We start from the raw sequence: 20,049 nt of genomic DNA on the forward strand, positions 1-20,049 counted from the left end.
GCTGCAGTTGAATACGATGCGATCCTTGCCGTTGTGGTGGACCTTGTGGTGGGGCACGTACCATGATTCGATCGTCTGGTCGGCCTCTTGAATGTCAATTTTCTTTATGTGTCCCGCTGTAATCAGCTTGTCGATCTCAGCGCGGTACACAGTGGCTTGAGTGGGGTCTTTGGCTAGACGCCGCTCGGTGTTCAGTAGATATCGCTCTGTCGCTTCTTTTGAGGCGTGGAGGGTGGGCATACCCTCTCGCCTCAAGAGTGGAGTTGCGTATCTCATCACTCCCTTGACCTCGACTCTCTTTGTCCTCTGCTCGAGGAGGGTTATGGCATAAGTGTCTTCCTTTGAACGAATACGTTTCTTTTCATTCTTAAAGGGCATCGCGTCTAATGTCCATAGCCTCTCGACGTGCTGTAAGAGGGTGGTGTCTTCATCGTTTATCCTTGAGTGGAGGCAGCGAGTGGCTGTCGGTCGGTTGGAAGACCCGGAGAGGGGGCCTTGTAGTGTCCAACCCAGGCGGGTCTCGACCGCTGCTGGACAGCCTCTGGGCCCGATGTGGACCCGGTCCGTTGGGACGATGAGGTGTGCGTGGTCGGATCCTATGAGCAGGGTCGGGGTGGCGTCGTCGATGAGCGGTATAGGTAGTTGACGTAGGTGCACGTATTTTTCCATCAGCTTTGGGATGGGGTAGGTGTACTGTGACAGGCCTATGTCGTGGCTGGTGAAGGCGTTAGTAATTCTATACTGCTTCTCGGGCTGCCCGACCGCTGCTATCGTGAAGGAGACATTTTCACCCTTTATGGTCTTCAGGTCTCTTCTAATGGTACGGATTGTCATTGTTTCTTCGCTCCCCCGCAGACCCAGCCGGGCTGCGGCGGATGCGAGGAGGAGAGTCTTTTCTGACCCATCGTCTAGGACGGCGTAAGTGTCCATGACCTTGTCCTCGTAGCTTAATATCACTCGGACCACCTTCAAGAGCACTCGGGAGCTCCCGCTCTTCGCAGGGTCTATATACATGACGTTCACTCTCGAGCTGCTTGGGGGTACGGGTTTCTTCTTGTTGCTGTCGTGTAGGACCTCCAAGTGGGCGCCGTCGCACTTGCTGCATTTCTTCTTTAAACGGCACTCAGCTGCCATATGGCTGCGCGTGCAGCGGAAGCAGCGGCGGTTGGCTTTGATCCACTGACTCACCTCGTCAGCGGTCATCTTCTTGAAAGTGTCACATTGAGACAGCCAATGTTCCTTTTCACAGTACTGGCATACAATCTTCCACTTCCCCTTGGTCGGGGGGGTGCTGTGGTTCTTGTGCTGCGGCACTGACTCGGCCTGGTACATAACGGTCACTGACCGGCGGTTATCGTTAGATCTCCGAGGTCCATCTCTTGGGCTAGATCCACTCCACACGAACGTGTCCAGTCGTAGGCTGTTAACTTCCCTTGCGAGGAAGGCGGCCAGGTCTAGGAGGGATGGCTCGGTGGTCTCTCTGCCGCCAAAAACGCTCTTGGCGGGCTGGAGGGAGCTTCTCCAGTATTCGCTCCACATTTGAATTTGCATATAGTTCATATCTCCCCTTCTCCTTTTGGGACCCCAGCATCCCTACTAGGGATTGTACCTTGATAGAGAGGTCATCCAGTGCTCTATTGTCTTTGGCTGGGGGGAGGCGGTCGATATCCCTTATTTCTTGGATCACGTAATCCCATATGCGTCCATAACGCTGGTCTAGGGCCACTAGAGCCGCGGAGTATGGGGTGCTTGAGTTGGAATATGCCAGCGCTATGTTATGCGCTCTGGGCACCTTGAGATGCTTGAGGAGGATGGCATATTTGTACGACTCGTCGGGGACGTCGGACATCATAGTCTCCAAGCACATGCGTAATTCCGTGTACTGTGCTCTGTCCTCGCGCGTAAAGTCTGGGAACGTCGGTGTGCCAAGGTACGATGCCATGGATGGCTGGCACATTGGTGAGCGTAGGGGAAGAGGCCTCCTGGGCGGGTCTCCCCGTACGTGTGGTCGTGGGTTAGTACTTGGTGGGTACCAGAGGCCGGGTCCCCAGGTGCTGTTCCTCGGTGCTGACTGTACGTCAAACTCACCCGTGAGTTGGGTCGGGGGTTTGTAGTGCAGTGACTCGAGGCTGAAGTCGGGGCTGTACTGGGCCTCCTGGTCCAGAGTACGTTGCTGCTGGTGGGCTTGACATTCCTCCTCTTCCTCTTCTAGGTCCTGGAGTCTTCTAGTCAGTCTCTCGGCGACGTAGGCCGGTTCTTCCCGGTGGCTGGGTCTTGTATGGACTGGTCGGGGAGGGGGGTCGGAGACGTAGACAGGTTCCTCCTGTTGGCCGGGTCCCGGGTCGCTTTGTCGGGTAGGGGAAGGTGCCCTAGACCCTTGCCGTGATGATCTCCGGGAGCTCCGTGCGGAGAGAGGGGGTGTCGCCCTGGCAATCAATTGTTCTATCATCTGCGCCTGCAGCCGGTCGTGCTCTGCTTCGCGCTGGGCATTGGCGCGGTCTCGTTCAATGTTCTCTTCCGTCTGAAGGCGCCTCTCCTCCAGTCTTATGCGGTCGTCTTCACTCCTTTGTTGCGCCTGGAAGCGCTCTCGTTCAGTTGCAGAGTGTTCGCGTTCACTAAGGGCTTGCACTTGGAGTTGCGCGTGAAGGCGCTCTCGTTCCGCTGCAGAGTGTTCGCGCTCGCTTGCTTGTTGCGCCTGGAGACGCTCTCGTTGTTCGCGCTCGCTCGTCTGTTGAGCCTGGAGGCGCTCGCGTTCCATGGCAGAGTGTTCGCGCTCACTTAATTGTTGCGCCCGGAGGCGCTCTCGTTCCACGGCAGAGTGTTCGCGCTCACTAAGGGCTTGCGCTTGGAGTTGCGCGTGGAGGCGCTCTCTTTCCGTGGCGGAGTGTTCGCGCTCACTAAGCGCCTTTGCTTGAAGCCGATCGCGTTCGGTGGAGGCTGTCAGTGTGGCGATCAAGGCTTGCGCCAGTATCTGGTCCGCCTCGCTGGGGGATGACACTGACGGAGGTGATCGGGTGCTGACAGGGCTCGTTGGAGATCTGTTCTCCTGGCGCACCCCGAGGTCCATCTCCTGGGCGCGTTTCTCTTCTCTTGGTTGTGTGTCAGGTTCTATCCCTGGAGCGCTTTCTTTATCCTGGAGCGCTCCGGGGTCTATCCCGGTGACGCTGTCTGGAGGTATAGTCATGTCATGTCCCACCTGTTCCCCCCCGTGAGCTGAGTCAGTTTCGTTTGAACCCACTGGGGTCTCTACTGACAGGGTCGCCAAGTCGATAGGATTTGACATGCTTTGACTATCCGCTTTATCCGTATTTAACGTCTGTTTAGATAAGCTAGGGGGTAGAACGACAGCGAATTCCTCCAGATAGGGAGGTGGCTGATGTTTGCGCTGCGGGCGTTCTAGCTTGGGAGAGCCGCTTGGGGAGTGTTCACCGCTGGCCATGGTTAATATTAATATTATATTAAATATTACACTGATACCATCCGGCTCGAAGGACCAATTGTAACTGAGGGGTTACAAAACCCTGACTGTATTAAAGATTATTAAACCACTGCTAGTTATGTACTTCAACTACTGGCCAAACAGTACATCAAACATTGATGGTGAACACTCACAAGAACACGGCATTGACACAGAAATACTATTGGAGGGTAATTTATTATTATTAGGCAACGTTAGGTTACAGATTGAGAATTAGGGTCGCGCTTGTATGGCGAAGAATATACGTAAAGTCAGTCAAGAGCATAAGTCACTAAGGATAGTAGGAATACTATGATGGGTCTAAGCTGACGCCACCTGTTGTATAGTAGCAATTATATAGGGCAACAACGGTACCAACTGGAGACAATGGGTAGAGGAATGTTCGGGTACTCCGTCTGAGTCAACGAGGAATAAAGAGGCTCCAGGTACAGGAGTCGGTGCTTGTACTCCCTTGATCAGCAGACAAAAGCAATAGTTGTAATCCAAGATGCTCGACAGCATTGACGACAGCTAGCCAGCCCCTTCCACGAGGCAGGCCCGAGTGGTAATCCTCACGAGGTTAAATCCCAAACGACAGTGGAAATCAACGGTGCTCTTCTCCGGTAGTCACAGTCCCAAAGCAATATAATCCAACCAGGAATGGTTCTGCAATCGCCGGTGCCAATTCTCCTGTGTACATGTCCAACGGTTCTCGCCTAGGACTCCTCGGGTGTGGGCAACGTATTTAGGCCACACAGCCTGGATAAGTGCACTAGCTAAAGACACGACGAACCGATGGGTAATGCTACACACGGAAGAACTGTGGCCGCACGATATACAATAAATGATCGACTATTACTTCACATTAGATTAAGTCGAACTCAACGTTACTGCATTAAACTCTGACACTTTAACATTCTATTCGCACGCGGTTCTCAATGCTCTATTTAGATGCAAGGTTGCTCACTTCACTGCACGTTGACTCGTGGTGAAGGGTTTGAACTAGTTACTGCTGTTTACACCTGCGCCATATTTATACTTAAGTGAATATCTAGTCCCAACCTCAGTTCTTGTCTCGTATTACTACGCAGACTCTGGGCATGTTCTGACATGCCTGGAGTTGTCTTTGAACTTGCCGTTGGGGGCTTGCGCGTTGGCGCCTGGGGCGCTGTCCAATAGGAGAGCGAATATTACTCTGGTCTGTACGCAGGTAAAGGGATATTCCGTGTATATATATAAATAATATACAAGGTATATCAAACGATACATATATATATTCAGTTTAATCTGGCCCTTCACAACAGTAACTATGATTATAGTTAGTGCTCTCACCACTGTCTACTGTAACTATGATTATAGTTAGTGCTCTCACCTCTATCTACAGTAACTATGATTATAGTTAGTGCTCTCACCACTGTCTACTGTAACTATGATTATAGTTAGTGCTCTCACCACTGTCTACTGTAACTATGATTACAGTTAGTGCTCTCACCTCTATCTACTGTAACTATGATTATAGTTAGTGCGCTCACCACTATCTACTGTAACTATGATTATAGTTAGTGCTCTCACCACTGTCTACTGTAACTATGATTATAGTTAGTGCTCTCACCTCTATCTACTGTAACTATGATTATAGTTAGTGCTCTCACCACTATCTACAGTAACTATGATTATAGTTAGTGCTCTCACCACTATCTACTGTAACTATGATTATAGTTAGTGCTCTCACCACTATCTACAGTAACTATGATTATAGTTAGTGCTCTCACCACTATCTACTGTAACTATGATTATAGTTAGTGCTCTCACCTCTATCTACAGTAACTATGATTATAGTTAGTGCTCTCACCTCTATCTACAGTAACTATGATTATAGTTAGTGCTCTCACCACTATCTACTGTAACTATGATTATAGTTAGTGCTCTCACCTCTATCTACAGTACAGTGGAGGTTTCTCTATGACAACACGTGAAACACAAATTCACTCATAATTCATAATTATTATTCATTTACATATATATATACATTTATTTTATTTATATATATATAAAACATTTTTTTTTTAATTATTATTATTTTATATTTTTTTATTAGAAAAGTGTTCCTCTGTAAAAAAAATTCAGTGAATTTTTTCTTTTAAAAAAATTGCCAAAATTGACAGCTCTGAGCAGGCCTGCACTGCAGTAATGACTGCAGTAATTATTCGTGAAGAAAACTTCACAGGTGTGACCCAATGTTATATAAATAATAAATAACAGCCAATCGAAATAGGCTATTAACTTCGTCTAAGCACGGTCTGTGCAGTTAAACTCTTGCCATTGAATGGAGGATTGAATGATTGACAGCCCTTGCCATCCAATACATGGAGGTTGAATATGATTGGCAGCCTTGCAAATCCAATCAGAGATTGCTGCATTGCAAAGTCAAAAACGGGTCCATCTGCAGGTTAGGTTTAGCTCTGGCCAATCTCAAGTTTCTCAAGTTTCTTTATTAGTTGTCATACAGAAGTACAGAATACTTTTATACAAAATGTAACAGAAATAAGCATTTTGTATAAAAGTATTCTGTACTTCTGTATGACAACTAATAAAGAAACTTGAGAAACTTGAGATTGGCCAGAGCTAAACCTAACCTCCGACCCTGCAGATGGACCCATTTTGACTGTTTGAAAGAGCAAGGAAGTAGTTTAGTTGTTGTTTAGTAGAAGTAAGCTGTACAGCTATAACAAGTAAAGTCAGGCTAAATTAAACTTTGCGCCAACATTAGGACCGAAGTATAAACCAGCAACTGAGCAACATGAAGAAGTGGACTTATGCATCTGGATCAGAAAAAACGTTGTGGATGAAAAAGTAAGTAGGCTAGTGTTTGTAAAAGCTTGTATGCTAACAGTAGCTAGCCAGCTTAGCCTACATCACAATGATAATCACCAAGCTAACTTACTGTACACACTGTAGGGCTGGGCAATTAATCAAAACAGAATCGCGATATCGATTCATAGACCTATGCAATCTCATTTCTAAGTTATGACAATTTTTTTTTATTAAAAAAACGTTTTTTTTTTTTTTTTACTTTTTAAATTATTTTATCTGGGTTGAACATGATTTGTGGAACTCCCTCTGGTGTTGTGGTCGTGGTATTCACTGACCTTTGGGAAGTATTTCGACATGCACATGGGTATCTTAGTGGTGTAGTGTATCTTGTAGACCAGGCAAGTTGCTGTACTCTGTTGTCTACTCTAAGCCATCCTAGGTTGTCAAAGTGGGCAGGGGTGAGGTGGGTTTTAGGAGTAAGGTCAAGCAGTAGTCTGACCAGTTTGTTTTGTGATGTTTGTAATCTTGTTTTTAGTGCCTTTGAGGTGCTTTGGTACCATGAGGTGCAAGCATAGTCGTAGTACCCTTGAATGAGTGCTCCTGTTAGAGTCTTCAAGGTATTCTTGTTTACCAGAGAGGAGATCCGGTACAAGAATCTAGTTCGTTGGTTGACTTAGTTTTATTACATTGGATCCCATTTTGTCACAGGAATGATTTGCCTCTATAGGATGGAACCCAGGTAGGGAATTTCATCTTTCCTTTTAAGATAAGATAAGATATTCCTTTATTGATCCCCTTGGGGAAATTCAGGCATCATAGCAGCATGGGGGGAGGGGGGAGGGGGGGTACAGGTAGTGAAAACAACACAAGCAGTGTAAACAAATAGGTCAATATAATTTACTATCTAACTAACTGAAATATATTTTCACAGTGTCACATAAGGTGCAGTATGCATAAGGTAGTGTTATAATTTACTATCTAACTAACTGAAATATACATTATTCACAGTATCACAGTATCCACATAAGGTGCAGTATGCCTAAGGTAGTGTAAGTTGTCCTCCTTGGGTTCCTATAAGTCCCAGGTCGATGTCTGGCAGCAGTTGCTGCCCACTGTTGTGGAGCCTGATGGCCACTGGTATGAAGGACTGTCCGAGGCGGTTAGTTGAGTGTCGGGGGGGTATGAGTCTGTGGCTTCCTTGTCACCTTCACCTAATATGTTTTGATCTGGTCAGGTGCGCTGTCACCTAAAATGTTTTGATCTGATCAGGTGCGCTGTCACCTAAAATGTTTTGATCTGATCAGGTTCAAGTTCAAATTCAAGTTCTTTAATAGTTGTCATACAGAAGTACAGAATACTTTCATACAAAATGCTTCTTACTGTTACGCTCCAGAGACTGTGCTAGACACGATAGTATCAAATAACATAATAACATAATATAGCATGAATTTAGAAGAAGAAAATGAGGTCACAGTGTTCGGTATAGACATATGTACAATGTTCTGAGTTACCATATAATATACAATACACAATACTATGCAGTGTACTAATGTACAGTACTATCTAGTGCAAAGCAGAAATGGGATGAGGTACAATTTTAGGTACAATTTACAGTAAGGTGTACGAGTTGTAGTGCAATCCTTCATCCATAAATATAAAGTGTGGGGAGTGGGTGCTACAGTGTGTTTGTTTAAAGTGGGTGTGTGCTATAAGTGTGTGGAGTGGGTGCTACAGTGTGTTTGTTTAAAGTGAGTGTGTGCGTGTGGATGTGTGTGCTATGTGCGTTTGGTGGTTGTTGTTGTGTAGTGTTCATTCATTGTTCGTTTAGCAGCCTGATGGCCTGGGGATAGAAGCTTCTTCTGAGTCTTTCTGTGCTCGCCTTGAGACTCCTGTATCGCTTGCCTGACCGCAGCAGTTCAAAGAGGCAGTTGTTCGGGTGACTGGAGTCTTTAATGATTCTCTTAGCCTTGCCCTTGCAACGCTTGTAGTAAATGTTCTGGAGGGTGGGGAGCCCCCCTCCAATTGTGCGTTCGGCTGAACGTGTCACTCTTTGTAGTCTGCTTTGGTCTTGTGCAGTGCTATTCCCAAACCAGGAGGTGATGTTGCCGGTCAAGATGCTCTCTATTGTACATGAGTAGAAGTTCTTAAGGATCTTCTGGCTGACTTGGAACTTCGCTGTCACCTAATATGTTTTGATCTGGTCAGGTGGGCTGTCACCTAATATGATTTCATCTGGTCAGGTGCGCTGTCACCTAATATGATTTCATCTGGTCAGGTGCGCTGTCACCTAATGTTAATATGTTTTCATCTGTGTCCACTGACCACTGACACACAGTGGGGGATGTTTTAAAAATATAATTTTATATATAATATAATATAATAATTTGTGCTTCACCTAAAAATTTGGTCAGCAGCCTCCACTGCTACAGTAACTATGATTATAGTTAGTGCTCTCACCACTATCTACTGTAACTATGATTATAGTTAGTGCTCTCACCACTGTCTACTGTAACTATGATTATAGTTAGTGCTCTCACCACTATCTACTGTAACTATGATTATAGTTAGTGCTCTCACCACTGTCTACTGTAACTATGATTATAGTTAGTGCTCTCACCACTATCTACAGTAACTATGATTATAGTTAGTGCTCTCACCACTATCTACTGTAACTATGATTATAGTTAGTGCGCTCACCTCTATCTACAGTAACTATGATTATAGTTAGTGCTCTCACCACTATCTACTGTAACTATGATTATAGTTAGTGCTCTCACCACTATCTACTGTAACTATGATTATAGTTAGTGCTCTCACCACTGTCTACTGTAACTATGATTATAGTTAGTGCTCTCACCACTATCTACTGTAACTATGATTATAGTTAGTGCTCTCACCTCTATCTACTGTAACTATGATTATAGTTAGTGCTCTCACCACTATCTACAGTAACTATGATTATAGTTAGTGCTCTCACCACTATCTACAGTAACTATGATTATAGTTAGTGCTCTCACCTCTATCTACTGTAACTATGATTATAGTTAGTGCTCTCACCTCTATCTACAGTAACTATGATTATAGTTAGTGCTCTCACCACTATCTACTGTAACTATGATTATAGTTAGTGCTCTCACCTCTATCTACTGTAACTATGATTATAGTTAGTGCTCTCACCACTATCTACAGTAACTATGATTATAGTTAGTGCTCTCACCACTATCTACAGTAACTATGATTATAGTTAGTGCTCTCACCTCTATCTACTGTAACTATGATTATAGTTAGTGCTCTCACCTCTATCTACAGTAACTATGATTATAGTTAGTGCTCTCACCACTATCTACTGTAACTATGATTATAGTTAGTGCTCTCACCACTATCTACTGTAACTATGATTATAGTTAGTGCTCTCACCTCTATCTACAGTAACTATGATTATAGTTAGTGCTCTCACCACTGTCTACTGTAACTATGATTATAGTTAGTGCTCTCACCACTGTCTACTGTAACTATGATTATAGTTAGTGTTCTCACCACTGTCTACTGTAACTATGATTATAGTTAGTGCTCTCACCACTGTCTACTGTAACTATGATTATAGTTAGTGCTCTCACCACTATCTACAGTAACTATGATTATAGTTAGTGCTCTCACCACTATCTACAGTGTAATCGCAGCAGGGTTCGAATCCGGACCGGTGACCTATGCTGCATGTCCTCCCCATCTTCACCCAACTTTCCTCTCTCACCTTGTCCCTGTGGTTCATATCTTAGACACAGACACATGAAACACAAACACAGACTCTCACCTTGTCCCTGTGGTCCTCATATCTCGTCTGGTCCCATCGTTTCTGCAGATACTTGTTTGTTGTCGGCTTCATCGGCTGGTACGCCTTGTGCATGTTTCCTCTGCAGGCTGAGGGCTTCCTGGCACCACAGGACTGTATACAAACACAACCTCTGTCTCTGTCTCTGTCTCTGTCTCTGTCTCTCTCCGTCTCTGTCTCTGTCTCTGTCCCTCTCTCTCTCTCTCTCTCTCTCTCTCTCTCTCTCTCTCTCTCTCTCTCTCTCTCTCTCTCTCTCACACACACACGGAGTGCGCTCCTCAGTTACCTGTCTCTAATGCAGCCAGATATCATGTCAATGAATTATTAGTGAGCTGACTCACACACACACACACACACACACACACACACACACACACACACACACACGCTCGCTTGCTCGCACGCACGCACGCACGCACGCACACACACACACACACACACACATGCTCACACACACACACATACACACTCACACACACATGCTCACACACACACGCTCACAAACACACACACACACAAACGCGCACACACACACGCACACACACACACACACAGTAGGTAGGCTCTGCATGCCTGCACGACTATATTCTAATGTTCACATTAGTGGATATAGTCAAGAGGACTGTGTACATGTTGGGGGGCAGAAGCGCAAGCAACAAAAGGGCACACCCTACCCCCTATACCCTACCCCCTACACCTACACCCTACCCCCTACACATACACCCTACACCTACACCCTATACCTACATCCTACCCCCTACTCCCTAACCCCCACACCCTACGCCCTACACCTACACCCACACCCCTACACCTACACCCTATACCTACACCCTACCCCCTAACCCCCACCCCCTACACCTACCCCCTAACCCCCACCCTATACCTACACCTACCCCCTAACCCCCTACTCCCTACACCTCAGCTAGATCCCATTCACACTATTTTAATCCCCTCAGCCTTCACAGAATCCCCATTGAAACTGGGTACAAGATACAGGATACAAGATACTTTAATGCCACACAACGATGGTTGGTGGTAATTGTTTGCGGTACAGTTTGTTAAAAGCACTGGGACATCAACATGAAACATCAGACATCAAACGCCCCCCTCCCATCTCCCAATCCCCACAATAAATACATATATTGTGGTGACTCACTTATCACGCACAATTGGTGCAGACATTCACTGGACTTGAGGAGCGGAGTGGGTGCTCCTTTAAGCCTGGGGATTCTGGGAACGGGGTGGGTATTTGGTAACCTATATGATGTCACCTGTCAGCTGTCAGCTGGCTGCTGTCACTTTCGAGTAGTAAAGTTAACGTCTCTGCACTCTGTTGGATGTATGTAATTTATGTTGGGAAGTAAAAGGAAAGACTCGACTACCATCTCCCGTTTCATCCTTTCTTGCGTTCCCACATTGGTGACCTGAAGTACGTGAGTGATTATTACATCATGACGGACGGAGAAGTGAACATTATCTACGCCGCTGCAATTAAGTTACCCGACTTCTGGCATCACAGCCCCCGACCCTGGTTTCAACACATTGAAGCTCAGTTCGAGTTGAGAGGAATAACACAGGATGTTACTAAATATTATCATGTGGTAGCAGCATTGGATGCCCAGACGACGGCCCGCGTTATGGGGCTGCTGGAAGCTCCGCCAGCTGCCGGAAAATATGACGCTATCAAGGCATTCCTTTTGCAATTATTTGAGCTGTCGGAAATTGAAAAGGCGGATCGTCTATTGTCACTCAGCGGCCTCGGCCTCGGAGACGGCAAGCCGTCCAAACTGATGGACAGGACGCTGTCCGTTTTGGGCTCGGCAGATCCCTCTTTTTTATTTAAACATGTTTTCATGCGTCAGCTTCCAGCGCCTGTGCGCACCGCGCTGGCCAGCTCTCCCGTCTCCTTCACTAAGGACTACCGCGCGCTGGCTGCCGAAGCGGACAGGATTTATCTCGCCAACCGGCAGCAGTTTGTGCATGCGCTGCTTCCAGCCTACCACCCACCTACCCACCTAGTGGACGCTGCGGACGCCGCTGCAGTGACTGCCCGTCGCCAGGGTAACAGTGGATGGTGTTATTTTCATAACCGGTTTGGCGCCAGGGCCAAACAGTGTCGCCCACCGTGCAATTACAGTGACCAGGGAAACGCCAGGGCCAATGCTCATTAACAGCCATGAGCGTTGGCGGAGGCAGCAGGCTGCTATTTATTAAGGACACCTTATTTGGCCGGCGACTACTAGTCGACTCGGGTGCGCAACGAAGCATCCTGCCTGCTACAGCTGTGGACACTATGGCTGGGGGCCACGGTCCCCCCATGGACGCTGCTAATGGCACGCCTATACGTACCTACGGAACCCGGTATGTAGAGGTGTGTTTTGGCGGGCGCCGTTTCGAGTGGGAGTTTGTCATGGCCGCTGTGTCAGTTCCTCTCCTGGACGCGGACTTCCTGTGTGCGTTCAGGCTGCTAGTGGACATTACAAACTGTCTAATTGATGCTGTCTCCTTTGCTACCTACCCGTGCACGCTGGGAGGGCCAGGGACACTAGGTCTGTCCAACATGCTTGCTGCCGGGGATGTATATCAGCGCCTCCTAGCGGAGCACTATATAGCCACTGTCGGTCGCCCGGTCTATGCACGCACTCGGCGCCTTGACCCAGCTAAGCTCTCCATTGCCAGGGAGGAATTTGCAACCATGGAACGCCTTGGAATTGTGCGCCGTTCTGACAGTCCGTGCGCCTCCCCCCTGCATATGGTCACTAAGGCTGATGGTGGGTGGCGTCCCTGTGGCGATTTCCGACGCCTAAACAACGCCAGGACCCCGGACCGGTACCCCGTTCCGCATATACAGGACTTCTCCGCCCACCTGGCGGGGACCACCATCTTTTCCAAGGTGGACTTGGTGCGGGGATACCACCAGGTACCAGTTCACCCACGGGACGTTCCCAAACGGCGGTCATCACTCCTTTTGGCCTGTTCGAGTTTCTGCGGATGCTCTTTGGCCTCAAGGGGGCGGCACAGACTTTCCAGCGACAGATGGACTTGGTGCTGCGGGATATGGCATTCATGTTCGTATACTTGGATGACATTCTCGTAGCCAGCACGTCTGCAGAGGAGCACCTGACACATCTCAGGCAGTTGTTTGAGCGGCTCAGTGCACATGGGCTCATTGTTAACCCCGCCAAGTGCCAGTTCGGCCGGTCGTCTATCGATTTCCTCAGGCACAGGGTCTCAGCAGAGGGAGCCGTTCCGCTCCCTGCCAGGGTGGACGCCGTTGCCAGCTTTCCACGCCCCCGCACCGTGAAGTCCCTGCAGGAGTTCCTAGGCATGGTGAACTTCTACAACAGGTTCATTCCCCCTGCTGCTCACCTCATGCGCCCCTTGTATGAGGCCCTGTGTGGTAAGGACCCCAAGGCCGAGGTGGACTGGTCCCTGTGTACCGACAACGTTTTTTTGGGCGCTAAAACTGCACTGGCCAATGCCGCATTACTGGCACACCCATTTCCTACCGCCCCTATCACCCTCACAACTGACACCTCAGACTACGCAGTGGGGGCAGTGTACGAACAGTGGGTGGGGGGGGGGGCTGGCAACCGCTTGCTTTCTTCAGTCGCCAGCTGTGGGATAATGAAAGAAAGTACAGCACCTTTGACCGGGAGCTCCTAGGCCTCTTCCTGGCCATCAGGCACTTCAGATTCCTGCTGGAGGGCCGACGGTTTACTGCCTTCGTGGACCACAAGCCACTCACCTTCGCCATGGCCAAGGCCACCGAGCCGTGGTCAGGGCGCCAGCAGCGCCAACTCTCCGCCATCTCCGAGTTTACCATGGACATACGGCATGTCGCAGGCAAGGACAACTACGTCGCTGACTGCCTCTCCCGGACGGTGGTGGGGGCTGTCCACTTGGGACTGGACTACGCTGCCATGGCTTCCGACCAGGCCACTGACAAGGACATGCAGGCCTACCGAACAGCCGACACTGGGCTAAGGTTAGAGGATGTGCAGTTTGGTATTGCCAACACCACGCTCCTCTGCGACGTCTCCACCGGTCAGCCCCGTCCAATGGTTCACGCTGGCTGTCGGCGGCAGGTATTCGAAGCCATCCATGGCCTGTCGCACCCGGGGGTGAAGGCGTCAACTAAGCTGGTCGGTGCTAAATTCGTCTGGCATGGCCTCAGGAAGGACATCGCAGCCTGGGCCGGCTCCTGCGTGGCGTGCCAGCGTGCAAAGATACAACGTCACACCAAAGCCCCCTTGGCACCGTTTCTCGTGCCGGAGAGGCGCTTTGACCATGTCAATGTGGACCTGGTGGGTCCCCTGCCCCCCTCCCACGGGTTCACTCACCTCCTCACCATGGTGGACAGAACCACTAGGTAGCCGGAGGTGGTCCCGCTGGCATCGACCACATCTGCCGAGGTGGCCCGGGCGTTCATTGGGTCCTGGGTAGCCCGTTTTGGCACACCATCTGATCTCACATCCGACCGGGGCCCACAGTTTACGTCCGGGCTCTGGACTGCAGTCGCCGAGGGCCTGGGAGTGAAGCTCGACCGCACCACAGCCTACAACCCACAGGGCAACGGCTTCTGTGAACGGTTTCACCGATCTATGAAGGCTGCTCTGCGGGCCAGCCTTACGGACGGCAACTGGGTCGACCGGCTTCCCTTGGTCATGCTTGGCCTGCGCTCCGCCCCCAAAGAATACCTGCAGGCCTCGGCTGCTGAGCTGGTGTACGGACAGCCGCTGCGAGTCCCGGGGGAGTTCCTCCCGGATGCCGAGGCTCTCTGTTCGGTCACCTCATCTCGGACTGTGCTCAGGGATGGCACCGGTGCCTTCACCCCAGTCCCAACTTGGGGGGGCCTGTGTGGTGACTCACTTATCACGCACAATTGGTGCAGACATTCACTGGACTTAAGGAGCGGAGTGGGTGCTCCTTTAAGCCTGGGGATTCTGGGAACAGGGTGGGTATTTGGTAACCTATATGATGTCACCTGTCAGCTGTCAGCTGGCTGCTGTCACTTTCGAGTAGTAGCGTTAACGTCTCTGCACTCTGTTGGATGTATGTAATTTATGTTGGGAAGTAAAAGGAAAGACTCGACTACCGTCTCCCGTTTCATCCTTTCTTGCGTTCCCACAATATACATAAATACATACAGGACAGTCACATGTGACAGTGTCAGTGACGGATGCTTGCCTTGTCTGTGCAAAGGGGGGCGGGCCTGGGTGTTGTATTTCTCACATGACAAAGTGAATCCAATCTATAAATGATACAGGTCAAGTTCAGGACAGAACAGCCTCAACCTGTAGGCTGGAGCAAGACACAAAAACAACCCACAATGCAATGTGGTATGTATGTGTAGCAGGGTGGATTATCCCTACTTTATGAGAGTAGATGTACACTGTCACCAGGTAGTGGGAACGCAGCAGATCTGGGTCCGGCTGAGTCCCCGACTGTAGTGCAGGAGTATTAGAATGGAGATTTAGCAGAGGGAGTGGATGGGGCCTAGGATTTACTAACCTAGGGGTGATGCGCTGGTCCTTCTTGCTCTCCAGGGCGACTCGCAGTAATTCCCCACACACCCACACTTCCCCTAATACTTCCCGCACCCTCCCACACCCGGTAGCAGTAGTGATCGAAAGCTGTTTCTGCCCAAAGCAGTACCTTAGGCATATATTTACACAAGGCACAAGAATCAAAGCTCTTTCCACACTGGTCACCATACAGTAATGGAACCCGTCCCTTTAAGGGTTGAAACACTGGGCACCTAGTGCTCTCACTCTACGGCAATGAATAAAGTTCTTCCCACACTGGTCAAGATACAGTAATGGAACCCGTCCCTTTAAGGGTTTAAATACCTGTTCATTCCCCCGTAGGTGGGGAGAGAGGGGAGGAAGAAGGAGAGGGGTACTGGAGCTACTCAATGGGATTTTATAAAGGAACACACGTTATCACACCACATTTAACCAAAAGACAGTGGGCCCACGTTGAAAACAAAAGTCCTATCTATAGCCGGCTTCCCCAAAATAATAAACGTCGGGGCGCCCCTAATCACTGCTACCAGTGTCGGTTCAAAGTACTGATTCTCTTCGCCCTTAAAGGGCACGCTCCGCACAAAGAGAATGTCTACTGATAAAGTTCCAGCACTCGGAGCGCTCACTGTAACTGGCTTGAGTGTACTTAACCAAGGGCTGGCCCGCTCTCACCACCGAACGTCCGTGTGGTGAGATGGCCGTTGAGAAATCCTGTGATAGCAGGAGGCGGGGCTGGGTTGACGTTAGGCAGGTGACTGCTGGAAGTCAACGGCTCGGAGGGGCTGGAGGTGCGTGCAGTGCAGCGACATCCGTTGAGGGGTCCGCTGCTGGGCTGGAGAGGTGGGGCGACACGCTAAACTGTGGTGCTAGGCCTAACTGAAGCTAAGCTGTGGGTCGGGACGACCTCCTGTCCTGTCGCCTATACTTTAACTAAAACGCAACGTGTACAATATCTACAACACTCTTCGGCAGTAGCACGTCTGCTTCTTTGTTCACAATGTCTCTTTAGCATTAACTGGAAGCTAAGCTATCGCATATTTCATTACTAACCCGCCTCGCGACTGGGTTCATATTCCGCGTGCTTAATGTCTGGAGCTCCAGCTCCAAGCGACCTCTTGCTTCTCTGGAAAACGATGAAGAGGAAGTTCCGCCGCAGGCGCCGCACCCTGAGCCCATCCTTCTTCACCTGTGTCTCCCCTGCCCAACGTCGCCACCAGCTCCCCCTGGCGGTACCTGTATCATGTCCCACTATTAAGTGTCAATGTTAGGATATGGAGGATCAAGAGGGGTCAGCAAGTTACACAACGTCATCGTGAACACAGTAGAATGCAAGGAATTAAAGTTAGACACATTGAATTAGACATATTCAGGTGTATGTGATCCCGGAACAGCGTATTGACCGCGCGGGACACTATGTTTACATTTACATTTAGTCATTTAGCTGATGCTTTTATCCAAAGCGACTTACAAGTTTTGTACAACAAGACAGCAGGAAGGGTACAACTCTATCAGCTGAGTAACAATATTCATCAAAGTGTTGAGTGCTACAGTGTAGGTTAGTTTATTAGGACAAGTGCATGACAGTAAGGTTAGTTAGGGTTAGATATTTTATTTTTTATTTGTATTTTTTTTTCATTTCAGATAATGATTGAAGAAGTGCATCTTTAGTCGACGGCGAAAGACTGGTCAGGTTTCGGCTGTCCTAACTGTGGTGGGAAGTTCATTCCACCATTGTGGGGCAAGGACCGAGAATAGGCGACTTCTCTTTGATGACCCTCCCGGAGCTCAGATAGGAGTGGGTCTGAGGCGGCCAGAAGATGCAGAGCCTAGGGGTCTTGAGGGTGTGTAGTTAGAGACCATTGACCGGAAGTAGGCGGGAGCCGTTCCCTTCACTGCACGATATGCCAGGTGGAGGGCCTTGAAGCGGATTTGTGCGGCAATGGGGAGCCAGTGCAGGTCCCTGAGGAGTGGGGTGACATGGGCTGACTTTGGTAGGTTTGAGATCAGGCGGGCCGCTGCGTTCTACAGGTTTACAAGTACCAGTGGCGGCTCTGCCACTAGGGGCGCAAGGGCGCCGCCCCCCCTTCAGGCCCTGCCTGGTTATATGAGAGTAGAACAAGAAAACGTATCTTTTTGTTTTTTGTTTTATAGCCCTATAAATAATATAAACATGTTTAAAATGAATAATATTTACTAATTTTAAGTATGTTTGTATTTTCCAATGCACAATATAACGTTATTATCTCAAATAAAAAAACACTCGTTTTCCTGAGCAGGAAGTGACATCACGTTTTTTTTATTTTTTCGTATTTCTCGGCCCGGGCTAGACGCGATATCGCTCTGAGTGCGCGTCACAGTTTGATCGCTGTATCCGTCACAGCCAATCAGTGCATAACGCATTGTGCGTTGAAATATGACTATTATGTTGGAATCCGGGCGCGATTTGAAGCGGTCTAGCCAGTAGCGTCAAGAATGTCTGTAGCCGCATTTCGCGGAAATGCTCTCTGATTGGCCGACGCCAGTATTTTTTTCCGTAGCAGAATTTCACAGAGACGATCTCTGATTGGCCGAATCCAATTTCTAATGTTCCAATTCTAGCTTATTCCAATTCTAGCTTATTCCTAGGTTGGTGATGCAGGCAGCTGTTTGTCTTAGAGCGTGCCGTGCCCGTGACTGCAAGTTCTTTAGACTGTTAAGCTTAGGCACTCTTAAAAAGTTGGTTAAGGTTAGAGTTTGTCTTAGAGCATGGCGATAGAACGCCAGGTAGTTTGCAGTCTGTTCGAGCGGAAATGGACAAAGGAATGAAGTACTTGTGTTGTGTGGTGCTTCTGCTAACAAGCTAACACTTGGCTAACAAGCTATATGGCGGATGCAGTCTGGACACAGTGGACAGTGGTCTGGAATTAAACATCAACAGTGGATTATACACTTTATCAAGGCAAGCCCTGGACGTGTCAACTAAACAGTGAGTCTCTCTCTCTCGCTCTCTCTCTCTCTCTCTGGTTAACGTTAACGTTTGTAAATAGTTTTTTTTAGGAGCAGTACTGTTAGGCTACTGCTGGCCATTCATGAAGCGAGACATTGCTGATTGTTTATTTATTTTATAACACAAGACTATGACTACCAACTGCCTAGCCAGCCGTGTATCAATCTTGGATGCAATAATAACGTTACCACACTGACTGTGTCGATGGCTCATTGATTTAACTACTGCAGCTCTCTCGGATTGAAAATACGTGGATTATGGCTTGTTCAATATCGTCTATGTTTGAATGAATGAATGAATGAAAACTTTATTAACAGATTGCAGAATGGGTACAATACAGTACGGCTCAATACACACAATTGTTAAGGGGATGCAGACCAGAGAAAGACGTTTGTCTTGTTTACATCAGGGTCCCAGATTTTCGATTCATATCGATAGTTTAATAGCTAGCCTTGGCTCGTTTAACAATATGCAAAATATGTGTACAGCCCTGTACTCATACTGAAGTTATTCTTGGTATATAATAGGTCTGATTGTGTAACGAATCGATTCCACGTCGCGCTGTGTGTGAGAGAGAGAAGGAGAGAGGGAGAGATCTGCCTGTGTTTGGAGACAGGGCGAGTTTTGTTTCTAACTTTTCTATTTATATATTGTTGTGAATTAGAGTCTAGACTATACTTTATTTGACTGGTTGTGTGTTGTTGTAGTAACAGCTGAGCGACTCGTTCATAAGAGCCGATTCATTGCCGTGAGCGTGAGTCGAATCGCTCACGTCTTGCCATGAGTCTGTTGCGTGGTACTACCGTACTGTACATGTTTGCAAAATGTTTGGTATAGCGCCCCTAGTGGCGAAGCACCCACCGGCCGCCACTGACAAATACTGCAGACCCTGGATTAGTTTTGCATAAAACGCCTGTCGATTGCATAGCCAAAGTAATTTGAGATTTATTCTTGAACCACTTATAGCACAACAAATGGATGTAATGCATACAAACACCTGTACATAGCTCCTCATGACCGTATTGTGGACATTGTGTCTGATGTGGTACAAAACATCTCACCATCTAGTGCAGCAATGTACAAGCATACTAGAGTGCTACCAGAATGGTTTGGTTTTACCAATGATGTCTTTGCTAACATCCCAAATACACCTGATGTTGTTTTTGTTGACACCAGCCACAAGGAGGTGCTGGTCATAGAAGTAGGCTGTGCCTTTGACCTGTACATGGACCAGGCTTTCCGGGACAAGTATATAAAATACCAACCATTGCTCGATGTGATAACCAGCCTTGGGTACAAGTGTTGATAGTGTACTTGTGTTCTGAAGTCTCGGCCATGTATATAAATGCACCATGGTTTGAGAATTGCTGCAATGTCAAAGAGAAAAGTCGAACAAATGGCCAAATATTGCTCTGTCTCAGCTATTATTGGCAGC

General features: G+C 48.2%; 1 protein-coding gene across 1 annotated transcript in view; it reads right to left on the reverse strand.

The window, feature by feature from the left end:
* The window catches only part of LOC311229488 (uncharacterized protein CFAP97D2), a gene marked incomplete at both ends in the record, with an annotated part of 77,390 nt that extends 67,215 nt beyond the window's left edge, over positions 1 to 10,175 (reverse strand). The window contains one exon of the mRNA XM_084315566.1: positions 10,083 to 10,175. Coding sequence (XP_084171692.1) covers positions 10,083 to 10,175 — 93 coding nt within the window. The remainder of the gene's footprint in view (positions 1 to 10,082) is intronic.
* Between the last annotated feature and the right edge of the window lie 9,874 nt (positions 10,176 to 20,049).

This window comes from Notolepis coatsorum (assembly GCF_963971535.1).
Source record: "Notolepis coatsorum genome assembly, chromosome: 6".
Taxonomy (NCBI): domain Eukaryota; kingdom Metazoa; phylum Chordata; class Actinopteri; order Aulopiformes; family Paralepididae; genus Notolepis; species Notolepis coatsorum.